Here is a 22915-nt window from a genome sequence, read left to right as displayed (position 1 = left end):
GAAGACACTACACCTTTAACTCTGGATAAACTACACCACACTGTAAACCGCATTTAAAGAGCAACATGCAGGTTACATTTTCACAACATGTACACCTAATATTTCATCTAAATTAGCATTTGAATAGTAATGTTCTGAGACGTAAAGACAAATATTCTGGCGAGTTCAGATTTCCAGACATACTAAATGGTATAGTAGTGTAGGTACTGGAACCCAGTCAGTGTTTAAGCATTTTCGACCCGTCTGTCCCTCTTTCATTAGGTTAGATTTCAACAGATCAGTAACATGACTGGATAAAACAAAGACTACACAGGTAAACGGTTTAACAACTCAGTGAAGAATGATGTTCCTCAGTTTACCCCAGAGTTGGGATACGTTATCCTCTACGGTGCATGAGATCACCATAAGATTCAGAGTATCCAGAGTTAATCTCTGCACTCAAGGGACAAAGCTGAAGACCAAGAGCTTACATTAAAAACTAACACTATTCTGTTGTGGAAATCACAGCATGGTATTAGGAACACTTCAGAAAACCAGTTTTGGCCTGCCTGCAGTCCAAACCCTTCACCATTGAAACCATTTGCCACATTATGAGGAAAAAAGACTACCGAGCAGCTGAAATCATACATCATGAAGAGTAGATTTAAAATTTACAGAAACACTTAAGAGTGTTGTTAGGGGGAGAGGTGCTGCCACAAACTTCTGTCCCTACTTTTTGTGTGTTGCTGGCATCAAACTCTAAGTAAAACTGACATTGTCTTTGGACTAGTTTGAATTAAACATAGAGTGAAATGGTTGAGCAAGTCCTTGCATTCAGTTCTGTTTACATTTTACGCAACGTCCCAATTTTATTGGAGACAAATACGACCTGGTTCTCCTCTCTGCACAAATTAAATCTTGCTGATGGCCCTTATTTCTCCCAATCCTGTCCTGTCCCTGGTGTCTTTGACTCATCATTATTAAACTGTGATCCTTCAGGTGCATTTACATTTTCAACATGCAGCGGGGTTCACATTTTAATTGGTCCACACTGAGGTTTTTGAGGTGGGTACAAAACAAAACAAACAAAACCTTAAATGATACTGTAATGAATATATACAAATATATTCTTGTGCTCCATCCTACCCATTAACTAACCGGGGTCGCAGACCTGCAAGTTGCTCTTTACACCTGTAGTCGAGCCCTTTGTCTGGTCTGTGGTTGTTTGAAAAAAAGCAGGAAAATTGTTTCCTTTCTACTCCAGCTTAGGCACACACAAAAAATCCTAATTAAAAATTCCTATTTACATCTATAAAAATTAGCGCATCCCTGAAATGTTCAGTTATGTTTTTACATGTTGCTATTTACATATTTACATTACAAATACAAGTATTTTCCATGCTGTCAGTTGACAAACCAGTTCAGAGTCCATGTGTCCGTGTACTCTACATCCCTGTAGTTTTTTTTTTTTATAATTATTACAGCAATTTGTGTTTTTGAGCTGTAAACATGGTTAGACTTAGTGAAGAGCATTAATATCTTAAAGGTATATAAGATAGTTCTATCTTATAGTTGTTGTACTTCGTTTCAACATACAGTGGTATGAAAAAGTTTGGGCACCCCTGATCATTTTCAGGATTTTCCTTTATAAATCATTGGTTGTTCGGATCAGCAATTTCAGTTAAATATATCATATAGCAGACAAACACGGTGATATTTGAGAAGTGAAATGAAGTTTATAGGCTTAACAGAAAGTGTGCAATAATTACTTAAACAAAAGTAGGCAGTTGCATAAATTTGGGCACCCTTGTTGTTTTATTGATTTGAGTACCTTTAGCACTAATTATTGGAACACAAAGTTTGTTTGGTAAGCTCACTGACCCTTGACCTACATACACAGGTGAAGCCAATCGTGAGAAAGGGTATTTCAGGTGGCCAGTAGCAAGTTGTTCTCCCTTTTGCATCTTCTCTGAGGAGTGGCACCATGGGAGCCTCAAAACAACTCTCAAATGACCTGAAAACAAAGATTGTCCAACATCATGGTTTAGGGGAAGGATACAAAAAGCTGGCTCAGAGATTTAAGCTGTCAGTTTCCACTGTGAGGAACATAGTGAGGAAATGGAAGACCACAGGCACAGTCCTAGTTAAGGCCCGGAGTGGCAGGCCAAGAAAAATCTCAGAGAAGCAGAGGCGAAGGATGGTGAGAACAGTCAAACTCAACCCACAGACCAGCTCCAAAGACCTACAACATGATCTTGCTGCAGAAGGTGTCACTGTGCATCGTTCAACTATTCAGCGCACTTTGCACAAGGAGATGCTGTATGGGAGAGTAATGCGGCGGAAGCCTTTTCTACGCACATGCCACAAACAGAGTCGCTTGAGGTATGCTAAAGCACATTTGGACAAGCCAGCTTCCTTTTGGAATAAGGTTCTGTGGACTGATGAATGTAAAATTGAGTTATTTGGACATAACAAGGGGCGGTATGCATGGCGGAAGAAGAACACAGCATTCCAAGACAAACACTTGCTACCCACAGTAAAATTTGGTGGCGGTTCCATCATGCTGTGGGGCTGTGTGGCCAGTGCAGGTACTGGCAATCTTGTAAGAGTTGAAGGTCGCATGGATTCCAGTCAGTATCAGCAGATTCTTGCCAACAATGTTCAAGAATCAGTGACAAAGTTGAAGTTGCGCCGGGGCTGGATACTTCAACAAGACAACGACCCCAAACACTGCTCAAACTCTACAAAGGCATTCATGCAGAGGAACAACTACAACGTTCTGGAATGGCCATCTCAGTCCCCAGACCTGAACATTATTGAAAATCTGTGGTGTTATTTAAAGTGGGCTGTCCATACTCGAAAGCCATCAAACCTGACTGAACTGGAGATGTTTTGTAAAGAAGAATGGTCAAAAATACCTTCAACCACACTCCAGACCCTCATTGGAAGCTATAGGAAGCGTTTAGAGGCTGTTATTTCTGCAAAAGGAGGATCTACGAAATATTGATGTATTTTTTCTGTTGTGGTGCCCAAATTTATGCAACTGCCTACTTTTGTTTAAGTAATTATTGCACACTTTCTGTTAAGCCTATAAACTTCATTTCACTTCTCAAATATCACCGTGTTTGTCTGCTATATGATATATTTAACTGAAATTGCTGATCCGAACAACCAATGATTTATAAAGGAAAATCCTGAAAATGATCAGGGGTGCCCAAACTTTTTCATACCACTGTATTTAGCTTAACTGACTCTTCGGTTGAGTAACTTTGTATCTTGATAAACGTCTGGACAACAACGACAAAAAATCAAGTAAGAGCTTGACATGCTGGGGAGGTTTTTGGCAGTGACGAGATGCGAGTCAGTCCCCAACAGCATGACGAGTAATTCAAATTAAAAAATAAAAGCATGGCATGGTGTGAGGTCTGTGGCTTATGATGCAAACTAAGAAATATTAGTTTTACTCATTTGGACAACGAGTCACAGTCACTTGTGGTTCAGACAACAATAAATTATTTGTTCCATACTTTTGGTCTTGCCGGAACACTATTTTTACTTTAAAAAAATATTTTTAAGTAAAAAATAATTTGGAAAAAAAGTTATTAAAACACTTTGTCCCGCTAAAAGCTGTGAGATAACGGAATTGTTCTTAACACAGTGATACATTCAAATTATACGGGGTGTCCTTTCCCTTCTGCATGAAAAGTCCAATGTTCAGAAAACAGAGGTAGCGGCCCCGTTCCTGTGACTTGCTTCCGACATGTCAGACATAGGAGTTTCTTCTGTGTTCACTATGCTGTACTGACCGGCCTCTGTACCTCTGGAGGTCTGCTTCCTCCTGTCGAGCAGAACTCTGCGGATGAAGGCTACTGGGACGGGCGTCATGGCAAATATGATCAGTAAAGCCAAAACAGCCAGAGCCCAGCCAGGATAACTCACATTGATCTTCGTGGCCTGAAAAGAAAGAAAAAAAAAACTGAACGCCTTGAACGTTTAAGAAACCAGAACAGCATGTCTTGTGACTAAACTGCCTAAAGCTGTTGATGGTTTAGATTTCTAATGACATGTTATTCAGTCTCCACTAGGGATGTGCGATATTTCATCGTCAAAAACATTCCCCACGGTAAGAATATGTCATCCCACGATAAAAACAATAAATTTCCATTGATGACGTATATATGTGTGCGACACACTCGCAGCCCAACACGTATGGAATATTGACAAATTGATAATGGCGGAAGGCGGCGCAGATACGCCGGCCAGCAAGGAGCTCGTTCCTAAACGAGGCTCCACCTCCATTATCTGGAACAGGTTTGGTTTTAAAAAGTCTGAAGTGGAGCAGCAAATTACAACATGCAAGGTTTGCAAACAAATAGTGCATAAAAAGGACAGTAACACCACTAATTTGTTCCACCACCTCAAACACAAGCACAAACCAGAATATGAAGAAAGCCAGAAAATGCGCAAGGATGCAGAAGCAGTGTCGACTTCATCCAAAGAGTCCGGTAAAAAAACAACAACTCAGATAAAAGTTGCCGATGCATTATAGTCAAAAAGATTAGGCTGAATTGGTGTTTATTTATCGTCATATTTATCGTTACTGTGATGAATACCAGAAATTATCGGGATAAATTTTTTAGTCCATATCACCCATCCCTAGTCTCCACAGGCAAAACACACAAACACACAAATGCATTATCCCAACTTGGACTTCTTCCACAGTTAAAACAATAAAGTGTATTTTTTTTCACTTAAATATGATTTTCAGTACCTTTTCCTGGTTCCATGACATATAGGTGGGGCGCTGGATGATCATGTTGACAGTGGTGGCTAACAGCAGCCCCACCATAGCCAGCAGGCAAATGTATTTCCACAGGTACTTATAAATGACGTTGGGACGCCAGCCCAGCATTGCCTCGATGTCATCAAGGAACCTTTGAGGGATGGGGGGAAACGGCGATCAACTTCCAGGAATTTGTGAATACGTTACAGACACAGAGGTGGGTTGGTTAAGATCAAGAGTCCGAACAGAAGGCTCACCTGTCGGCTCCATAAATCCAAGACACGCTGAAGGTCTCGAACACCACCACGATGATGAGGGGCAGAGTGGCGGAGTAATCATCGAACATCGACACAAAGTAGCTCCCGCAGCGCTGGGTAAAGAGCAGGCCGATCAGAAAGCCAACGATGCAGCTGAAGACTGCAACAAGAAGACAGAGACTGAGTTTCTTCAGGTACTTCAAACCATAGCTGTAAACAAGCACATAATGTTAACGTTGGTGCAAATGAATGTTGTCTTGACTAAATTTGTGAAATCTGGGATGGGACTTTTGGGTTAGCAGGACATCTTCCTCATCATCAGCTCCATGACACGTGGCAAAACGACAGAAACAGATATCAGCCAACAGACTAGCAAGATAAAACTATAGTCTCCAGTTGGGTTTGCTGGGTGTAAGGACATTCTGATGGCATCTTGGAGAGGACAGTGTCTGTTTTTGCTGTATGCTTCTACTAACTGAACAGCAGAACCAAGATTTTATAGCATCCATTGATGTGCTGTTTAACTATCTTGGACTACTTCAGTAATGCGACACCAAAGCATGAATTTGAAGTGGCAGTTGTTGAGGTTAAACCCGGCGCTTACTCGTGAATTTGGTCTTGTTGTTGGCCACAGTTTTGAAGCAGTCAGCGAGAGGGGTGAGGATGCCCTCCATGGTGCCGAACATGGTGCTGAGGCCCAGGTTGAGCAGCATGAGGAAGAAGAGCGCCGACCAGAAGGGGCTGCCGGGCAGCAGGGTCATGGCCTCGGTGAAGGCGATAAAAGCTAGACCTGTGCCCTCGACACCCTGGACACGAACAGAACTGCAGGCTTTAGTTTTCACGTGTGGCGAATAAAGACAACAATGTAAACTGTAATAAATCCAAGAAACTTTTACCGTCTGCATCTCTTTTTCCAGGTCACAGTCGGTTAAGTTGCCAGGAACCATACTTCCATAGAGACTAAACCAGGCCCTGTAGTCGTTTAGATCCACTGAACTGACCATGGAGTAATTGAAGTCTGGCATGAGCTTTATGTCCACAAAACCACTGTGAGACTGCGCTACTAAGTCTTCCAAGTTTCTAAATAAGACAAAAGAATACAGAATCGTAAACATAAAAATGTTCCTTGATGCTGACAATGCATGATAAACATGAAACTACAGCTTATTAGTCAGTCTGGTTCTGTACATTTTCCCGCCTGTGTCAATAACGCTTCACATGCCAAAATATACAGATGTGTCTTCAAAATTAAACATACCTCTTTACGCAGTCCATCACCTTGTTCTTGGCGCGGAAGCCGAGCACAGCGAACACCACCATGGTGGCCAGAACAGACGTGAGGAAGTTGATAGTGGAGACAGTGTAGGCATCGCGGTGGCAGTTGTTGTTCTTGGGGTTGTAGGAGGAGTACGCGATGATGGACCCGAAGCCGAGCCCCAAGGCAAAGAACACCTGCGTGGCTGCCCGTCGCCAAACCTGCACATCTGCCCAGATGTCTAACTGTGAAACGCATGACAAGATACCTCATTGAAATGTTCACATCGGATCACTTCTCTTGCGCTCGGTCAGACATGTCATCCGGGGATACCTTTGGGTAGATCATGTATTTGATTCCTTCCAAGGCTCCATCCAGCATAAGTCCACGGACGAGAAAGCAGATCAGCACCACATAAGGGAAGACCGAGGAGAAATACATCACCTAGGAAATGAGAAAAATGATTAATTCATGAACGCTTCTCATTCGAAGGCACAATCTATTCAAGTTGCTCCCTTTTTATTTTGAACTGGGCAACCATTTTTGGGCACGCTGTATAGCCGTTGAGGCTGTTCTGAAGAATATTGTGGACAGTATCTGCCATTGTTGGATTGCTGGAATAATAATAACACACATTTGCAAAAAGTAAGTGAATTTATCCACTTATATGCTCATATGTGTAATAAAAATGTGAAAAGTAAGTTACATTTGAATGATTAATTGCAATGAAATATTTTAATTGACTGACATCCATATTTTTTTACTAATTAAAGAAGTAAAAGCACAAATTCCTACCTATGTTGTTACTCCCGTTAGCACATTATGCCCTAACAATTTGCTATCCTCAAATGGCTTATTTATATTCTTGCAATTATCCGGCTCATAAGAAATAAATCAAATTATTTTATGCTTGGGCACCCGAGCAAACATCATTTATCACGTTGAAACAGGTTAACAACAAAGAGTGAATGTTGCTGTAAAGCTTGTCTCTACAGCTACAGCTGCATCCCTGATATAAAAGAGAAAGACACCGCATTTCTGAGAAACGCTAGCCTCGACAGATTCACCTGAAAAGAGACCTACAGCCTGCTGCTGCTTGTTGCTTTTTACAAAACTGAACAAATGGCCCTCGCAATCAAGACGCCAGCTGCTTAAGCTAGTGCTTGCACCTGTTATCAGCCTGACTGGGCTCCTCTTTTATGTTAGTGCTACCATAAAAAGCAGCAAGAAGGTGGTTTCCAATCATGTGTCCGTTTGGGTTTGCCACGTAAAACCCAATATTTCTGTCACCTATGTGGAACTTCATCTGTTCATCCCATGCACCCCTACTGGGACTGGACTTGCTAATATGTTAGAGAAAACGGGAGTTCAAAAACAACCCAAAAACACACACTAACTCGCTTTTGAAGTGGGTCGACACCTAAGCCACACATTCCACAGATTCCCACCGACCACAATCTAAGACTCGACACATGACAGGGATTTGACCCAACAGAGTCCACACAAAGTGGAACAGGATGCAGTTTTAGTCACAGAGACTCATTCAGGGTTTCTGTTTACATTTGTTATTTAAGGTTCAGTTTTCCACGGAGCCATTTCCAAAGCATACCGTAACGGCACTCAAACATAACTACTTGGCGACATGTTGGTGCCTTTCAGAATTTGTAAAACAAACAACTGGACATTTTTAGAACTATCACACCAAATGCATACAAAAACCTGCAAATTGAGGAAACACTCATTTAAAACTGTGTTCTAGTGTCTAGGAGCTCACTGGAAAATGGTTGCGTCAAGTTAGTGTTCGTGGAATCCTTAACAGAAATATCTAAGGGATGCCAGATAATATTAAAGGTACTATAATCGGCACAGCTTCCTGTTTTTTACAGTTGAAAAGGTCTAGGTTTGATGTCACAACTGATTGGTAGGTACCTTGACGGAGGTCTTGATACCCCTGAACATTCCCAGGCACACAACAGTCCAGGCTAACAGCAGACAGCAGACGATGTAGATGTTGAAAGAGCCCGTCTCATCAATCGTGTCAGTGACATCCAAAGCTTTGCGGTACCAGAAATACGACGTGGGAGAGCTCTTTTCACATTCTTCAACTGGTGGGAAAAGAAAAAACACTAATTACTATTCTGGCAGGTGACACACAATTTACTAACTTTGTTTTGAAAGTTAATGCCCACCTGTTACATTCCCCTGTTCTGGACACTGTTCCCAAGGTAAAGGGTACTGGAATGAGTTCCCAAGATAGTAAAGACTCCATGCAAGGATCACGTTGTAGTAGAGAGCCACAAAGAAACAAACCTGTGGACAATTAAGATAAAGATTTATGGGTTCATAAAAATGATATCGTGTTTTATAAGCATGCAAACAGTAAACAGCATGAAACAAAACAGGTAAAGACACACACGAATACAGGAAGTATTTTTTTCTACAGCTGCATTCTGATATCCAAGAGATAACAACAGAAACGCTACATCTTTGCGTCATCGTGTTTTGTAAAAGCAAAACCTTATCGTGTCACTGATTCTTTTCCGATCACTTCTTAATGATAATGAATAGTACACACATAGCCTATGACAGGGATTCCCTAAGTCTGGAGTGTAATGGTGTAGAAGACATAATCTTCTTCTATGCACTGTATATGCACACCTGGCTTGTGCCAAGATGCAGGCTTACCCCTCACATTAATATGGGTACGTATTTGGCCAAATGGTATTGATATTATTGTTACAAATATACTGGGAATACTCACACATCCCCCCTCCCCGTTTCTCCCCCCCTACTCGCTGCTTTTTTTTTTTAATCTGTTAGCGATCCTATGCTCTTTGCTATTTATGCTGTGGGTCATGTGTAACATTATTACAATTTCATTCAAATGACTGGCGTTCTAATTTTATTTCCACAACCGCTGTGCTATGATGATGGGGTTGTGTTAGTGTGTTTGTGTTGTCATTTAAAGTTGCTGCAATTTTTGTTTAACGCGGCTGAACATATTGTAACCTTTGTGGCGTTATGCTGAAAATGTTACAGTGTGTCAGTTTAATGTCAAATGTGAGAGTGCATTGTTGTGGTCGCGATTATTGTGTTATATGTGCGTTCTGGTCATTTGAGCATGATTAAACAGGCTTCCTTTAATATGGCTATAAAAAAAAGCTTGTTGTTTTTTTTTGTTGTTGTTTTTTAAGGTGTGGGGGATTGGGGGTGCGTAAACCCGGTTGGGACATAGAAGACGGTGCACAGCCAAAAAAGCCTGGGAACAGCTGGCCTATGTTTTTTTTAGACGCTGGTAAAAAGGTGTTGTGGGAAATGGGAAATGAAAGACACATGTGAAACACAGAAACCCTCCTCTGAATAGCACCTTACACTAAACAACCTAACAGTATGATTAATAGTAGCTGTTATTTTACCACGCAGCTTGAGTAGCCGATGCCTGCGAGCCTGGGGGAGATGTACTTCCACACTCCAATGCTGCCCTGTCGGATGGCTTGACCCGCCGCCAGCTCCAGGAAGAACAAGGGAATCCCCACAACCAGCATCAGCAGCACGTAGAGCAGAAGGAAAGATCCTGAGAAGAGGTGAACAACATTCAGTCAGCAAAAGAACACTGCGATCTGACACTCTAACAACTTGAGAAGCAGATGTTTGTGTGAAGCCATTTTCTTCCCATACTGGCGGGATTTCTAACCGCTGATTACCGATTCCTGCAACACAGGCTCGGCACTCTCCTTCCAGTTCATTAAGTACACTTATGAAAACAAATGCATCCTAATATAACAGGCCTGCACTAAATCTTAGCTTCATAAAGTTAATGGTATATATTACTTAAATAAGTGACAGGGCTATAGTTCACCTGTTTTTTCATTTTGGAGGCTGTGGTTCGTAATACTATTAAACTGTTACCGACACCATTATTTAGTTTCCATTATTTTGACGACCACATTTTAGTCTAGGCTGGGCTAAATAACAAAATAACAAAAACACATCTGTGTTCAAGTCCGTACAGTTTAACAGCATCACAAACAACATCTTCTAAAATGATAATCCAGTTGAATTAACACCTTCCTTCAACCTAAACTGAATGTTATAACAGCCAAGAAGATATGATTTAGTGCAGGACTGATGTACTAGAAAGCATTCATTTTCACTAGTACACCTAATGGACTGTAAAAATGTACAAAAACACAGTAACTAACCGTTTCATAAGCTTCAATTACAGTTGTTAGCGCAATATTAACAGTGTCTCTTTAGCACATTCTTGTCCCGCGATGATGACGTCCACCACCCACTCTGCCATCTGTACCAAAACACTCCCAACAGTTGCATCTGATCCTTTGAAGGCCACAGATCCCAGTCCTGCAGCAGCCCTCTAATACAAACACAGGTAACAGGTACTGACCTCCTCCATTCTGGTGACACAAATACGGAAACCTCCAGACGTTGCCGAGCCCGACGCTGAATCCCACCTGAGCCAAAAAATACTCCAGTTTACTGTTCCACCCAGCTCGAGCTGCAGGCTCAGGCGGTTCCTGCTGGCTCTCCTCGCCAGCGTAGCCATCGATCCCCGACTCCGCCATACCTGTCTTGTCATCATCACCTGGTAGTGGCTGTTTCTCCATCTAAAACAGAAACCAAAACAAACTGCAATCAGATGACGTGTCTAATGCACACAAATAATACTATTGTTTATTATCTACATGCCATCTATGGATCCTTTTTGGGTGTGTTTATAATGTCATGATGGCATTAATGTTGAATAGATATGTAAGTTTTACAGTCAGGTTTTACATGTGGAAACACCATTATAAGTTTCTCTAAACACAATGACTGATTGTTCTGGTATGTGTGTACACTCCTATATGCAATAAACTAAATGTTTATTGGTGTTTTCATATTCCTTGTCCTTTGAAGATGTTTTACAGTTAACGACAACTAAGAGGGAATTTGCAAAACAGTTACATCAATGAGAGGCTGTGTTAATTTAAGATAAGTAGAAACTGGCATGCAAACTATCAAGCTAGGAGCTGATGTGTATTCACCTGGTTTACAATAAACCCGGAACCACAGACATCACCCACGTGTCTTATGGAGAGGGAAGTCACAGAAAAATATCACTTCAGTAAACCAAACTGACCTTATATCGACCAGAAATTGTAAACCAAGAGGTAGTAGAAATCGTTGAGTTGTAGAAAGCGAAGATAATCTTTAATCCTTCCGTCTGCTCAGATAAAACGAGCCATGAGCGTCTGTGTCCAACTGTCACGGCGCATGGAGGATGTCGCTCGAAAAAGAAGTTCCGCTTCTTTTTCTCAAATTAAACGTAACACATTAGCTATGTACCGACGTTTGATTCTTAACATGTAAACACAGACATAAGCAAGGAGCATTGCAAATATCTAGAAACGTGCGTCCTTTTGTGATTTACTAGCGCAGTCGTGAAAGAGTGTTTCCTCTGAGGCCGCGCCTTTAGTAGTGATGTGTCATACGCAAAAGAGCCGGCTCTGAGAGCTAATGCTTGGTAGTGAATCAGAAGAGCCGATTCCCATGGAGTGAGAGCAGCTCCCCCCCCCCCCTCTGCTGGAGTCAGAACAGGGTAGAACTTTGTTTTGATGGGCACGCCATGTGGCCAATCACGGGGGAAGACTTAGGATCATACCATTATGTGAAAGCAGAGAAGCAGATGCTGGCTGACTGAGTCACAGCAGACAGCAGTGAGAAAGTATTGGCGCATATAGTTATGCTTGACACCTGTAAAGGAAGTAGCACCTAGCTGAAATTTAAAGACTTTGTGGACGGCAGAGCAGAGTGTCTTCACTGCAAAATAAAAATAATATTAGGAGCAGGTTCCACCACAAACCTGCACGAGGACATTTATACCATTTGTTTACTGAGTTTGGTTCCATTTTTGCTCGTGTGGATTTGATTGCAGTATTGCGTTCATTCATTTGCACAATTAAGTTCTATTGAAATATTAAACAAAAGTAAGAATGCTTTTGGAACAGAATAACTGCATAAAATGAGACTATTATTAGGCTTCTCATAAAAACAATGCAAAAGGGCCTATCAACACACAAACCATATGTATTTGCTTTGTTGGGCTAAAATATTAGGCTATAAACGACACCAAATAAAGAGCCTTTCGGGAGCCATGGCAAAAGATCCGGCTCTCAGAAAAGAGCCAAACTGCCCATCACTAGCCTGTAGTTGTGTGGTACGTTCAAGGACGTCAGGGATCCGCGGTTTAGAAACACAATGACAAACGCAGACACGCATCCTGAGGCAAATGTAGCTACTATATTCCCTTAAATGTTAAGGCACTTAAACGAAAAGTGAAAGAAACAGTTTTTATTTGAAGTCTGTTTTTATTGTCGGTGTTTAAAACAGCGAAAGACTCATGAGAAGCTCTGAGATGGGCAGTATAAATGAAAGGCACATGCTATTAGACACATAGTATAGTCTCAATAGGCACGTAATAAAGTCACATTTCAAAAGACACAGTAAGATATAGACGCATACGAATAGCATTGATTTGATTTGACATTGGTTTGAATTTAGTTATTGTTGTTGTTGTTATTATTATTATTATTATCAATGCTGCTGCTGTTGTTGCCTTCTCATGCCCCGTGTTCACAAATTTATCAATAATTAAATACAAATATATTTGTATATATCGTTTAAATTATTTTTTCCAAACACTTGGTTTTATTTATTTTTTATATGATATTATGATATCACACCTTGTATTAGGTTTTCTTTTATTCTTAGTTAACTAATCTTTGGTCTCATGTGGTCCCATGTGCGCATGACCGAACGCAGCCTTACATCCCCCTAATTTTCGGACACGTGTGACAGTGTGATGCATGTAAATACGACCGCAGTGGAAGTGGCTTAGAGGTAGCCTAGTACTGAAAGCATTAAAATGTGAATAATTACTACTGCCTCCATTTAAACCTGTGACATTTTTATTTATCACTACCGAATAATTTCTCCTAGTTCAGTTTTGAGTTTAGGAGAAAATAAAGAAGTCTGAGCTGATGCAATAGTCTGAGGCTGTGATGTGGCTTTCTGAGTTGACTGGGCTAATAATAATAATAATTTCTAATGTTTGGATTATTTATTATTCATTATTTCTTTAAAATCCTCTCCGGTACCACTGTCGACCTGGCAGTGGCATTTTTTTTTTTTTTCTTTTTTTCTTTTTTTGATCTCTCACACACAAACTCATGCGCGCAGTGTGTGCCACGTATGCCTGTTGTGGAGGTAAATAAAACACACTCCACACTCCCTCCTGACTCAGAAACTACAATACAATCTACACACGCATACATATTGGCATGCATTTATTAAGAAATGATAAATACCTTCAGGTATCAAATAGAGGAGTTTCCTGAAAAAACTTTCCCAAGTGTCCTTAAAGCAAAGTCAAGTGGCGGGTAACCTATGGTAACGTCCTTCGGTACTTCTCCTGACTCCGCCCACGAACCCCCCCATTGGTGGATAAGAGGGAGACTTTTCCACCGCCTGTGTTATGAAATGTGATGCCCCACTTTCCCAGCTCGCCTCAGTAACCCAATGTGTTAAAGGGTATAAAATATTAAGTTTAGTAGCCATTGCAAGTTGCATCTACCTTACTTAAATTTCACATGAGGAAACTGCCACAGACACATCTTATATTCAAATGTCATTCCTCTCAACTTCTTTGCATTGCCTAAAATAATATTCCTGCTATTATTAAAACTAACCAATTTGGTTTCAGACATTACACACGCAGATTTAAGTGATAAACTCCCAAGTTCTGAAAAATACAGAGGGTATAATCAGTTAGATGATGCCACAACCTGCACATTTTGCCTATATACATATATAAATAAATAAATATATATATATATCCTCATGCAGTTGTAAGCATGTTTGTGTGCAGAATAGAAAGAGAGTGAATAAACATTTTTTATCACTAAGGTGGAGTGGCAGACTGGGCGGGAGTGCGTCAGGTGACACACCTCTGCTTTTTCACATTGTTCGGTAGAGTGAGTGAGACACCTGCATCCACACCGAGAGCCAGTACACTGGGTTTCACTGTCAACACAGCTGTTTACATCAGGAGGAAACCACTGGAAGCTTGTCAGCCTTGGTAAGTTGATTTCCATTCCATTTCCAGTCCTCTACATGTGTAGCTGTTGGAACTCTTAACACTTAAAGGCTATTTGATTCTCAACTGAAGTACCTTAGCTATGGGCTAAAAGCCACAGTCAGAGAGGTTGAGTGAGTTTTTGTCACAGGCTGTTCATCTTTTGTCAGTATTGATTAATTATTTGAAGTAAATATCAAGCTAAAACATATGGCAACTACTAGCTGAGTATTTAATGTATTTAAAATGAATTTATGGACTCTGAAGGGTTGCTAATGTGGATTTACTAACAGCACATTAAAGCACACTTGACTGAATGATGTCCAAAATATCAAGAGGTCATTTGCCTCCTAATTTCACAATCATGTTGACGTACGAATTTAGTCAGTGCTTTAAACATTATTAATTTCCACTTTTTCACTCAAAAAATAGTGTGCTTGTTTTCATCACCGCCTCAGTCTTTAATTTTGAAATCCCACGTCACAAAAAAAATTAAAAACAAGTCTAAATAGGCGTCAAGGACCCCCCGAGTCACACGAGGTGTTTGCCCTGTTTAACATCGGTGATTGCAGGAGCACAGAGATTGAGCTGTGAGATACTCCGTACTGTAGCCAGACTGGTTGGGCAGCTCACCCACTCACACGGCATAGCCCAATGTTACTGAAGCAGAGGCAGGATAGGATGACGTCGACTGAAACAGGGGAAGGGCAAATATGAATGAGGATGTTGCTTTCGTTGATACCTCCCGGCTTGGAGGAAAACAAGTTTAGATTAAACCGCAGCCATCGGTTCTCTTTGTGATCCCAACTCTTTCCAGGCTAATATTCGTAGAGAAGCTTTCACATCTCGTTCATCTGTTTTTCCCACACCACAGCAGCTGACACGGCGGACAAAGGATGACAAACATCACACGGCATCTTGTTACAGTGAGTCTAATCCGCTCCACATACACCATGGATTTTCCTGCGGACTATGGATGTATTTTTCCTCACTTCCTGCCTGTCTTCCCCATTATTCGCAGCACCTCCTGACGTTCTCGCTCCAGGACGGGGAAGTCAAGAGTGTAGAGGAGGCCCAGTCACGCCTCTCCTCCCTGGCTCAGAGTAATAAGCTGTGGAGTCAGCAGATGTACCTGGATATTGGAGCAAATGCCGTTCACCTCAGAGATGTACAGAGCCAGGTGAGAACAGATGCGTCTCGGAGTCAAGGTGTCTGAAGGCTGTGTGTGACTAAACAGGTGAAGAAGAGATTCACGTGTGTTCTTCTCATTCAGGATGAGCTGGAGAAGTGCGCTTTCGAATACATCCTCCGCTGCGAGGCCATTAACACAGAAAAACACTTCACATCACTACTTCTTTTGACGTGCCAAAGTGCACCTCCGCAGCCACCGGACATTCACTTCTTCAACTGTGAAACTGTGAAGGTGAGTGTCAGCTTTGCTCGGAGAGCCGGGCTGAACAGTCGTCCGGGTTCAGATTTTTACAAGTGATGGCACCTCTATATTCTTATTCCCACAGGCGGAGAAGATTTGCGACGACATCAAGCGAGCAGTTTCGGGCTCCGTCGCCAGCAGGAGCAGTGAGCAGCGCCCTGATGCTGTCAGGTACACAAACTCTCAGGACAACGGCTCTCATGATGTCTCCGAAACTGAAAATCCCAATGTCCCAGTTTTCATGTCTGATCCTGGCAACCGAAGAAAGCGTGCTGGTTCTCTCTGTTTGTATTCATATTGAATGGAAGGAGGTTGATGGACAGCCGTATAGTAACATACAAGCGGAAAAACAGAAGACACAGAAGGACAGCAACTAATGATTCCCGTGAAAGTTTTATTTTCTCTTCTGTTTCTAGCATTCGGTCTCATTTTCCACTGCCTTATGTCACCATCCACCTTTCTGGGTGAGAGAGAGGGAGAGGGACAGTGTAAACAGCTGAGAGGGAGAGAGAGAGAGACTCGTTTTACCGGTTCCTACATAACTTAAGAAGGTGTGACAGACATAAAAAGGACATTGTGACAGAGAGCAGGGAGAGCGCAGGAAGGATGACGGCTCTAGTGTGCATGCTCGAGGCCTGAACGGATTGCTTGCTCTGAGATATTTTCTCGCTAAAGGACGTGCGAAGGGAAGACACGTGGTAAGACAAACAGATGATGGAGTTTTTGTGGTTAGACACGGACTCAAGGTTTAGACAGCGCTCTGAGTCATTTGTAAATATGGCTCAGCTGGTGCTCAAGGTCTGCCAGACACAGGAGAGTTTTGTCCTGGAGGGTGATCCTCAGCTGTTGCTTTTCTTGCTGAATCGTGTGAAGCGGTTGTGTTGTGTGGGCACAGCCGAGGATAAGCACAACCAGACTGTTTACTTCCATGGCGGAATAAGGGCCGCAGGGTTGAATTTCGGAGGCGTCCACCTATTTGTAGAGGATTTCTTTGTCTGACTGGATCCGCTGATCAAACATAACCTCATGTTATCTGTGCATCTACTTGAAGCTCTCAGATTAGCGATAAGGCTTTTAGTGCGTGTGTGTGTTGGTGAAGTCCTCGCTGAAGGGCGCTCTCTCAGGGCGTCTCCCTGAGAGAGCGGCCATCGTCAGCAAGAAGGCTGTTATCACCTTTTAACTCTCTTCTCGTCCCTCAGGCTTTCTCAGAGAGGAGGAGAGATGCTTGCGCCCTATGAAATACCGAGCCCCCCCATCCCGCACGCTCCAAATCCCCCGCCACCCAACCCTCCACCTTACCCTGGACCCAGAGGTAAGACAAAAGGCTTCTCTTTCACATGAACCCTTGTGTATGAATGCGCTAAAAAGTATTTGGAGGACATGTTGAGAGGATGGAAAGGAGAGAAGCGAGACTCCGAGATGAGTGTTTAAGGGAAAACGCTCTCAGGGGCACAGAGATTGCTTTGTGTTTGTGAAGTGGGTGGGTTTCAGGTTTTAAAAGGGGGGCAGGAATTCCAAACGCAGGGTCCAGGACCATGAACGAAAATGGATGAACTGAATCTCCCTTTCACAGCAGCAAACGGGATCAACGGTGGAGCTGACATCTCTTTCCTGCGAGCGGAGAGAGAAGTGGTACGCCTCCTCGCCATCTTCTGTTTTTTTGTTTTTCCCTGCCAACTCTGGCTCTATGTATCGTCCGAGCAGCGTGACGAAGCCTGTTCTCCTTTCCTCAGGGGATCCTCAATCACTGCTTTGACGACATCGAGAAATTCATGGCCAAGCTGCAGCAGACCGCGGAGGCCGTGACCGTGCTGAACCAGAAGAAGAAGAAGAAGAAGAAGAGCAAAAAGCAAAGTGCAGAAGGTAAAAAAAGAGATGGAAATGTGCTTTCAAACTGACACCTATAGTAACTCTTTATAACTCACGTCATATTTTGTGTATCAATGTACTCTGCTGAACAACAGACGACTTACTCAGTGCAAAGGCCCGCCCCCCACCAGAGGAGGAGTTTATAGACATCTTCCAGAAGTTCAAATATTGCTTCAGTCTCTTGGTGTGTATTTTCAATCAAATCTTTGTCTTTTCTTTTGGTCGACCTACTGTTCTACATTTTAAATCCCTCTGTTCGTTTCTTAGGCCCGCCTGAAATCGACCATCTCCGGCCCTTCCTCAGAGGAGCTCGTTCACCACGTGTTCAAACCCCTGGATATGGTGAGCCTCTACCTCTGCACCTGTCGTTGCCATTCCCGTGAGCGCGAGACATTGTCTTTTATAGCAGCGCACATGCAAACGGGACGCGGCCTTAAAATAAATCCAGCACTTGCCATGACACATCACTTATTATCAGATCACCAGGGCGTAAACATGAAGATAACATGTGAGTCAGTTACATATAGGGTTTTTTTAAACCATAACCTTAAGGTAAACTGTACAGTGTGTTTGTCTCTGATACATAACTGGACATAACCGTAAGCTTGTGTCATGTCAAAATAATGGAAAGTCTTTCAGTGGGGTTAAGCAAGAAGTTGTGTTTGATGTTTGCACAGGGCAGTTCCCCCGTATGGCAGCCTAATTGGAACTCCAAACACCTGATAAAAGCAGCATTTGTTTGATCAGGTTTGTGTTAGTATGCAGGAATGAGCTCTTGGCTCTCAAACATTTGGTTTAGATTTGAGCCGGAGTCTTCAAATCAGAGCGCTAGTGCGTTCCAGCTGCAGGAAAATCGCTTCATTTATATAGGAAATGACAGCATTAGCTCTAAGAACATTTATTTATTTGAATGTCACGGTTCAAGAAGCGTCCAGATCTTTCATCAAAGTCACAAAAACAACATGGCCTTACTCTTGGTGTTTTGTTCTGGCTGAAGGAACATATTAATATTATTTTTAAACTTTAGATAAAATAAAAGGTGTGTCTCAGCTTGTGTTTTATATGACCTTAAAGACCCGTGCTTTCCATTCAGGTATGAATCAGGAGAATCAAAGGGTGAAAAAGGGTGTGTTTAATTTGTGTATACTGGTGCACCCGAGTGGAAACACACAGCCTCATGTCTCTGGGCCTGTACATTGTCTGCGTGCGTGTCCACCTGTTGTCGCCTTTGTGTGCGGATGCAACCATCAGGCTTTTATGCGCTGTGATAGTCCGGTGGGTTATACTGTGACTTCTGCCAACCCTTCAGGGATGATCAAACTTTGAATGTCAGACGTTTGCAGATCTGTAAGGACGTCTCTGTGTGTTTGTGTGCGTGCAGATGGTGAAGACGACGGGGGGACCGGCTCTCGGGGCCTCGGTGTCCAGCCCGGCCATGACCGGCTCCGCTGTCACCCTGCTGCAAGACAACCTGAACGAGGAGGAGAGGCAGCTGTGGACGTCTCTGGGACCCAACTGGACGCTCCCTCGGTCAGTGCCGGCAATCACCAACGCACTCTCATGATGTAACCGTGCTATTTTAAGCTTTGCAAAACAATAGATCCAGTTGTCTTTGAAGGTTCTCAGTGAATCAGGTATTGGTGTATCCAAAAAAACAAGATGAAACAAGGACAACTGGATTTGCAGGGTTTACTTGAAGTTGTGCCACTCTAGTTCAGTTGAAAAAGCTACTTGGAAGATGAATCCAAGTTTCTCCTGAGATAACTGATCTTTTTTGAAAAAGCTAACATCTGTCTTATAGTATTATCAAGTAAATTAAGCTCATAGACTTTATGAAGGAAATTCTTTAGGGGTGTATGTAAAGCATAAAGCCTTTTGGTTTTTGAATCAAAGGGGCCATATTGAACCATGTTGAACTTCCGAAAGCCAAGTACAGAGGCAGTGATTTTTTTTTTCCCACTCTCTCTCAGCTCTCAGCTCAGAGGGCCCGTAGCTCCATACACCCCCATGTTCTTGGACGGCTGGAAGCCAGAGGCCTTGAGGCCAAACGGGCAGGTTTGGGAGGATCCGGTCGAGTCACAGCACAAACATGAAGTCCTCCGAGTACAACAAGAGGTATGCAATACCTGCTCCGTTTGTGTGTCAATAGAGGCCTGCGCTCAAAATACAAGTGTGTACAAGCACAACACGGGCGGTTGATTGTAATAACACATGCAGTAATACATAAATATCAAGCGGGATCAACACTGGAGATGTCTTTAGAGCTGTCCCAGTTTACTTTAAGGTTGTGTCACGTACATGCTAAAAACTGTATGTGTTCGTATTAGATTTCTTTTTTTCAAAGAGGTCAGTGTTTGCACTAAAATGGCCTTGTATTCATTTGATGCTGGCAACCCATGAAAGCACTTTGGCTCTATTATACACACCGATCCCATGTCATTTTCTTGTCTTCACCAGCAGCAGCAGCCTCCTCAGCCCCTCGGTCCTCCAGAACACCATATCGGCGACGAAACGTAGGCCATCTTTAATATGCAGATCAATCAGCTGCTCTCACTTACCTCGACTGCATGAAAACTCAATCGTCTGTTTGCTTTCGCCTCAGAGATGCCCTCCCACCGGAGTCCGAGAGAATCTACAGCTGCAGCTACGACTTCATAGCCAGGAACAGCAGCGAGCTTTCAGTGCAGCAGGGGGAGACACTTGAGGTAAAGCCAAGAGATGGTGCCTTCAGGAACCCATCGTTAAGTTTATTTGTGTGTTTGTGATCATCAAACTGATTTTGTTGTTCAAAAAATACTTTCCGTTATTGGAGTGGAGATCATGTGAATAATGGGGATGCTGTAGAAAAGCTAGTTGCTGATAGCTGACAGTTCCTCCGTCTGACAGGTGATTGAGTCATCCAAGCGCTGGTGGAAGTGTCGTAATCGGTTCAACCAGATTGGCTTCGTCCCTTTCAACATCCTGGAACCCATGGCTCACATAGACAGCCCTGTCGCTCACAGACCGCCCAGTGTAAGACACACACTTCTTCCTGCACACACACTCATCAGTCATACAGCCACAGAGGTATGCTCTCACCTGCACATTCCGGGGTGAATTCCAGTGTTGATTTCTCTCTCCGCTTCGCATTCCCGCAGTCTCCGGCTCCGCCTCCCCTCGCCAACACTTTCTCTGCAGTCCCACCGAGTCCACCTGCTCTGCCCCAGGCTCACCCCCAGGCACTCCCCCGCGCCCCTTCCCACTCCCCACAGCGCCCACGCAGCTTACCACCATACAGCCAGCACATGACAACTGCAGAGGACTCAGACAAAGGTACCAAACCAGTGTGTTAGTGTCACAGGCGAGCTATAATGGCCTAGACTGTGCTGGAACTTCTTACTTTGCATTAGTTAAATATGTTATTTCATTTCAATATATCAGCTGAATATATTATTAATAAGGGATATGTCCCACGCAAATCTAAAACTATATATAACACAATCTAACTTTGTAACTAGTACAGTTTAAAATTTGAATTCTTTTGGTGACTTTACATTTACATTGTATTTCCCATGTTCACTGTAACCACAGTTGGTGTATCTAAGAAACTTGTGGCCAAAACAATAATGTAAAAGGTTAAGATTAGGAAAAATATAATGTGACTTAAAAACATCTGCACATGACTTAGTACCTGATGATACAGTAGCTTGGGAATGAAATGATTGTCTTCGTGTTTGAAGCCCAACCTCTATATTATTCTTCCTTCATTGTGTCATTAATTACATTATCGTTTGGGAATGAAAGTCATGCCATATGACAACTTCTGTCTCACTTTTCAGTCATGTTGGTGAACGACGAGCTGCTCCAGAGGCTGACCAACGGAAAGACCAGTCTGAACAAACCTCTGGTCATCCCTCGCTCCTCGGAGACCTCCGTCCCTCTGGACTATCACTCTCCTCCAGATGAAGTGGCTGAGTGGCTCAGGGGGAAGGGCTTCAGTGAACCGTGAGTGGCAACTTCGCACCAGATTAACCACATGTTGTCTATATATATACGCCGCCTGTACGCTCATGTTGTGTGATGTGTCCCGCAGGACGGTGTCGTGTTTGGGAGTGCTCACAGGCGCCCAGCTCTTCTCCCTCAACAAGGAAGAGCTGCGAGCCGTGATTCCAGACGAGGGTGCCAGAGTGTACAGCCAACTCACAGTGCAGAAAGCTCTGCTAGAGGTAAATGTAAAGAGAACTGTTGCTACTTTGAAGATGGACGATATTCCACTTGTTTAAAATCAAACTCATAAATGACTGGGCAACGGGAGGTTTCAGGACAATGAAAATCTACTTTCAACAGCAAGTAAAAACACAACTGTAAAGAGACCAGAGGTTCACAATTACTCTTTAGACAATATGTTCTCCTGTGTGTGGAAAGATTTCTCATGAGCTCGGAAAACTTTTTCACTAACATTGGAAAAAGAACGTCTCGTACACATGAGAAACTTTAAAGATTTCTTTCTTCCTGGGTTCCCTCATGTTTGTGATTATGGGAAACATTCTCGTGTACACGGGACACTTTGATGCAAGCGCTTGAAATGTACAATTTACGACTGCACAGTGTCACAAGAAGAAGTCAAACACGAATACCTAGTTTTGCACATTGTTTGCTCCCAGTAATGTTCACAGTAAATTTAGCGTCTGCTCAAAATGAAGTTGTTACTTCAGGGCTAATTATAACTACTTAACATTTATGACAATACTGAGCCTTACCTTCATCCGTCTTAAAAATACTTGTTCTTTCTACAGGACGCCAGAAGGGCCACAGAGTTGGAGGCAGTCATGGAGAAACAGAAAATGAAGGTGGATCTGAAACTGGAGAGCAGCACATTGTGAACAGCTGACAGATTGCGTCACAGTGCCGTCCTTTAAGCGTGAATTCTTGAATTGTTGATTGTATTTACAAGAGAGCAGTGACTTGGCTATGTAACATTGTCTGTGAAGAGCAACGTGTTATGTTTATTGTGCCAGGACTACTTCATGTTCAAACCAAAGCAAGTAACAAATTTAAGCCTTTAAACCAAGCAGGCGCTGGGCAAATGAAATATTTTTACACTGAACTGCCCTGCTGGTAATGTATGTTGATTTTAATGTGTATAGATTTCTTCTCATTCTTGCCTTAAATGTATTTATCTTTGTAACATATCCATGATTAACAGATCTTGACAATGACAAGTGTT

General features: G+C 42.6%; 2 protein-coding genes across 7 annotated transcripts; one reads left to right on the top strand and one right to left on the bottom strand.

Annotated features, from left to right (window-relative positions):
- Positions 1 to 3678: 3678 nt before the first annotated feature.
- Positions 3679 to 13726, bottom strand: LOC311504673 (sodium-dependent neutral amino acid transporter B(0)AT2-like). The gene is made up of 12 exons (XM_084567898.1): positions 11415 to 13726; positions 10680 to 10899; positions 9691 to 9848; positions 8464 to 8584; positions 8204 to 8379; positions 6608 to 6718; positions 6278 to 6519; positions 5916 to 6099; positions 5624 to 5825; positions 5020 to 5179; positions 4751 to 4913; positions 3679 to 3933 (listed from the first exon to the last, which is right to left on the bottom strand). The coding sequence occupies exons 2-12, from the start codon at positions 10897 to 10899 to the stop codon at positions 3694 to 3696; spliced, it is 1977 nt and encodes a 658-aa protein (XP_084424024.1). The 5' UTR covers positions 11415 to 13726; the 3' UTR covers positions 3679 to 3693.
- Positions 13727 to 14184: 458 nt separating this feature from the next.
- On the top strand, positions 14185 to 22804 carry LOC311504529 (epidermal growth factor receptor kinase substrate 8-like protein 1). Of its 6 annotated transcripts, none has more exons than XM_084567693.1 (19): positions 14185 to 14411; positions 15283 to 15334; positions 15430 to 15588; positions 15682 to 15831; positions 15926 to 16011; positions 17040 to 17152; positions 17417 to 17472; positions 17574 to 17703; positions 17805 to 17893; positions 17977 to 18051; positions 19091 to 19239; positions 19680 to 19824; positions 20170 to 20222; positions 20312 to 20414; positions 20596 to 20721; positions 20847 to 21021; positions 21528 to 21693; positions 21782 to 21914; positions 22485 to 22804. In XM_084567693.1, the coding sequence occupies exons 2-19, from the start codon at positions 15305 to 15307 to the stop codon at positions 22569 to 22571; spliced, it is 2025 nt and encodes a 674-aa protein (XP_084423819.1). In that variant the 5' UTR covers positions 14185 to 14411; positions 15283 to 15304; the 3' UTR covers positions 22572 to 22804. The 6 variants fall into 6 exon arrangements, with proteins under 6 accessions (XP_084423819.1, XP_084423818.1, XP_084423817.1 ...); XM_084567692.1 differs by having other exon boundaries at positions 17414 to 17472; positions 20167 to 20222; XM_084567691.1 differs by lacking the exons at positions 14185 to 14411; positions 15283 to 15334 and having other exon boundaries at positions 15359 to 15588.
- Positions 22805 to 22915: the final 111 nt, after the last annotated feature.

The sequence above is a fragment of the Chelon labrosus genome, assembly GCF_963514085.1.
Source record: "Chelon labrosus genome assembly, chromosome: 19".
Classification (NCBI taxonomy): domain Eukaryota; kingdom Metazoa; phylum Chordata; class Actinopteri; order Mugiliformes; family Mugilidae; genus Chelon; species Chelon labrosus.
Note: the sequence above shows the minus strand (reverse complement) of the source record. Positions and strands in the feature narration are given on the sequence as shown.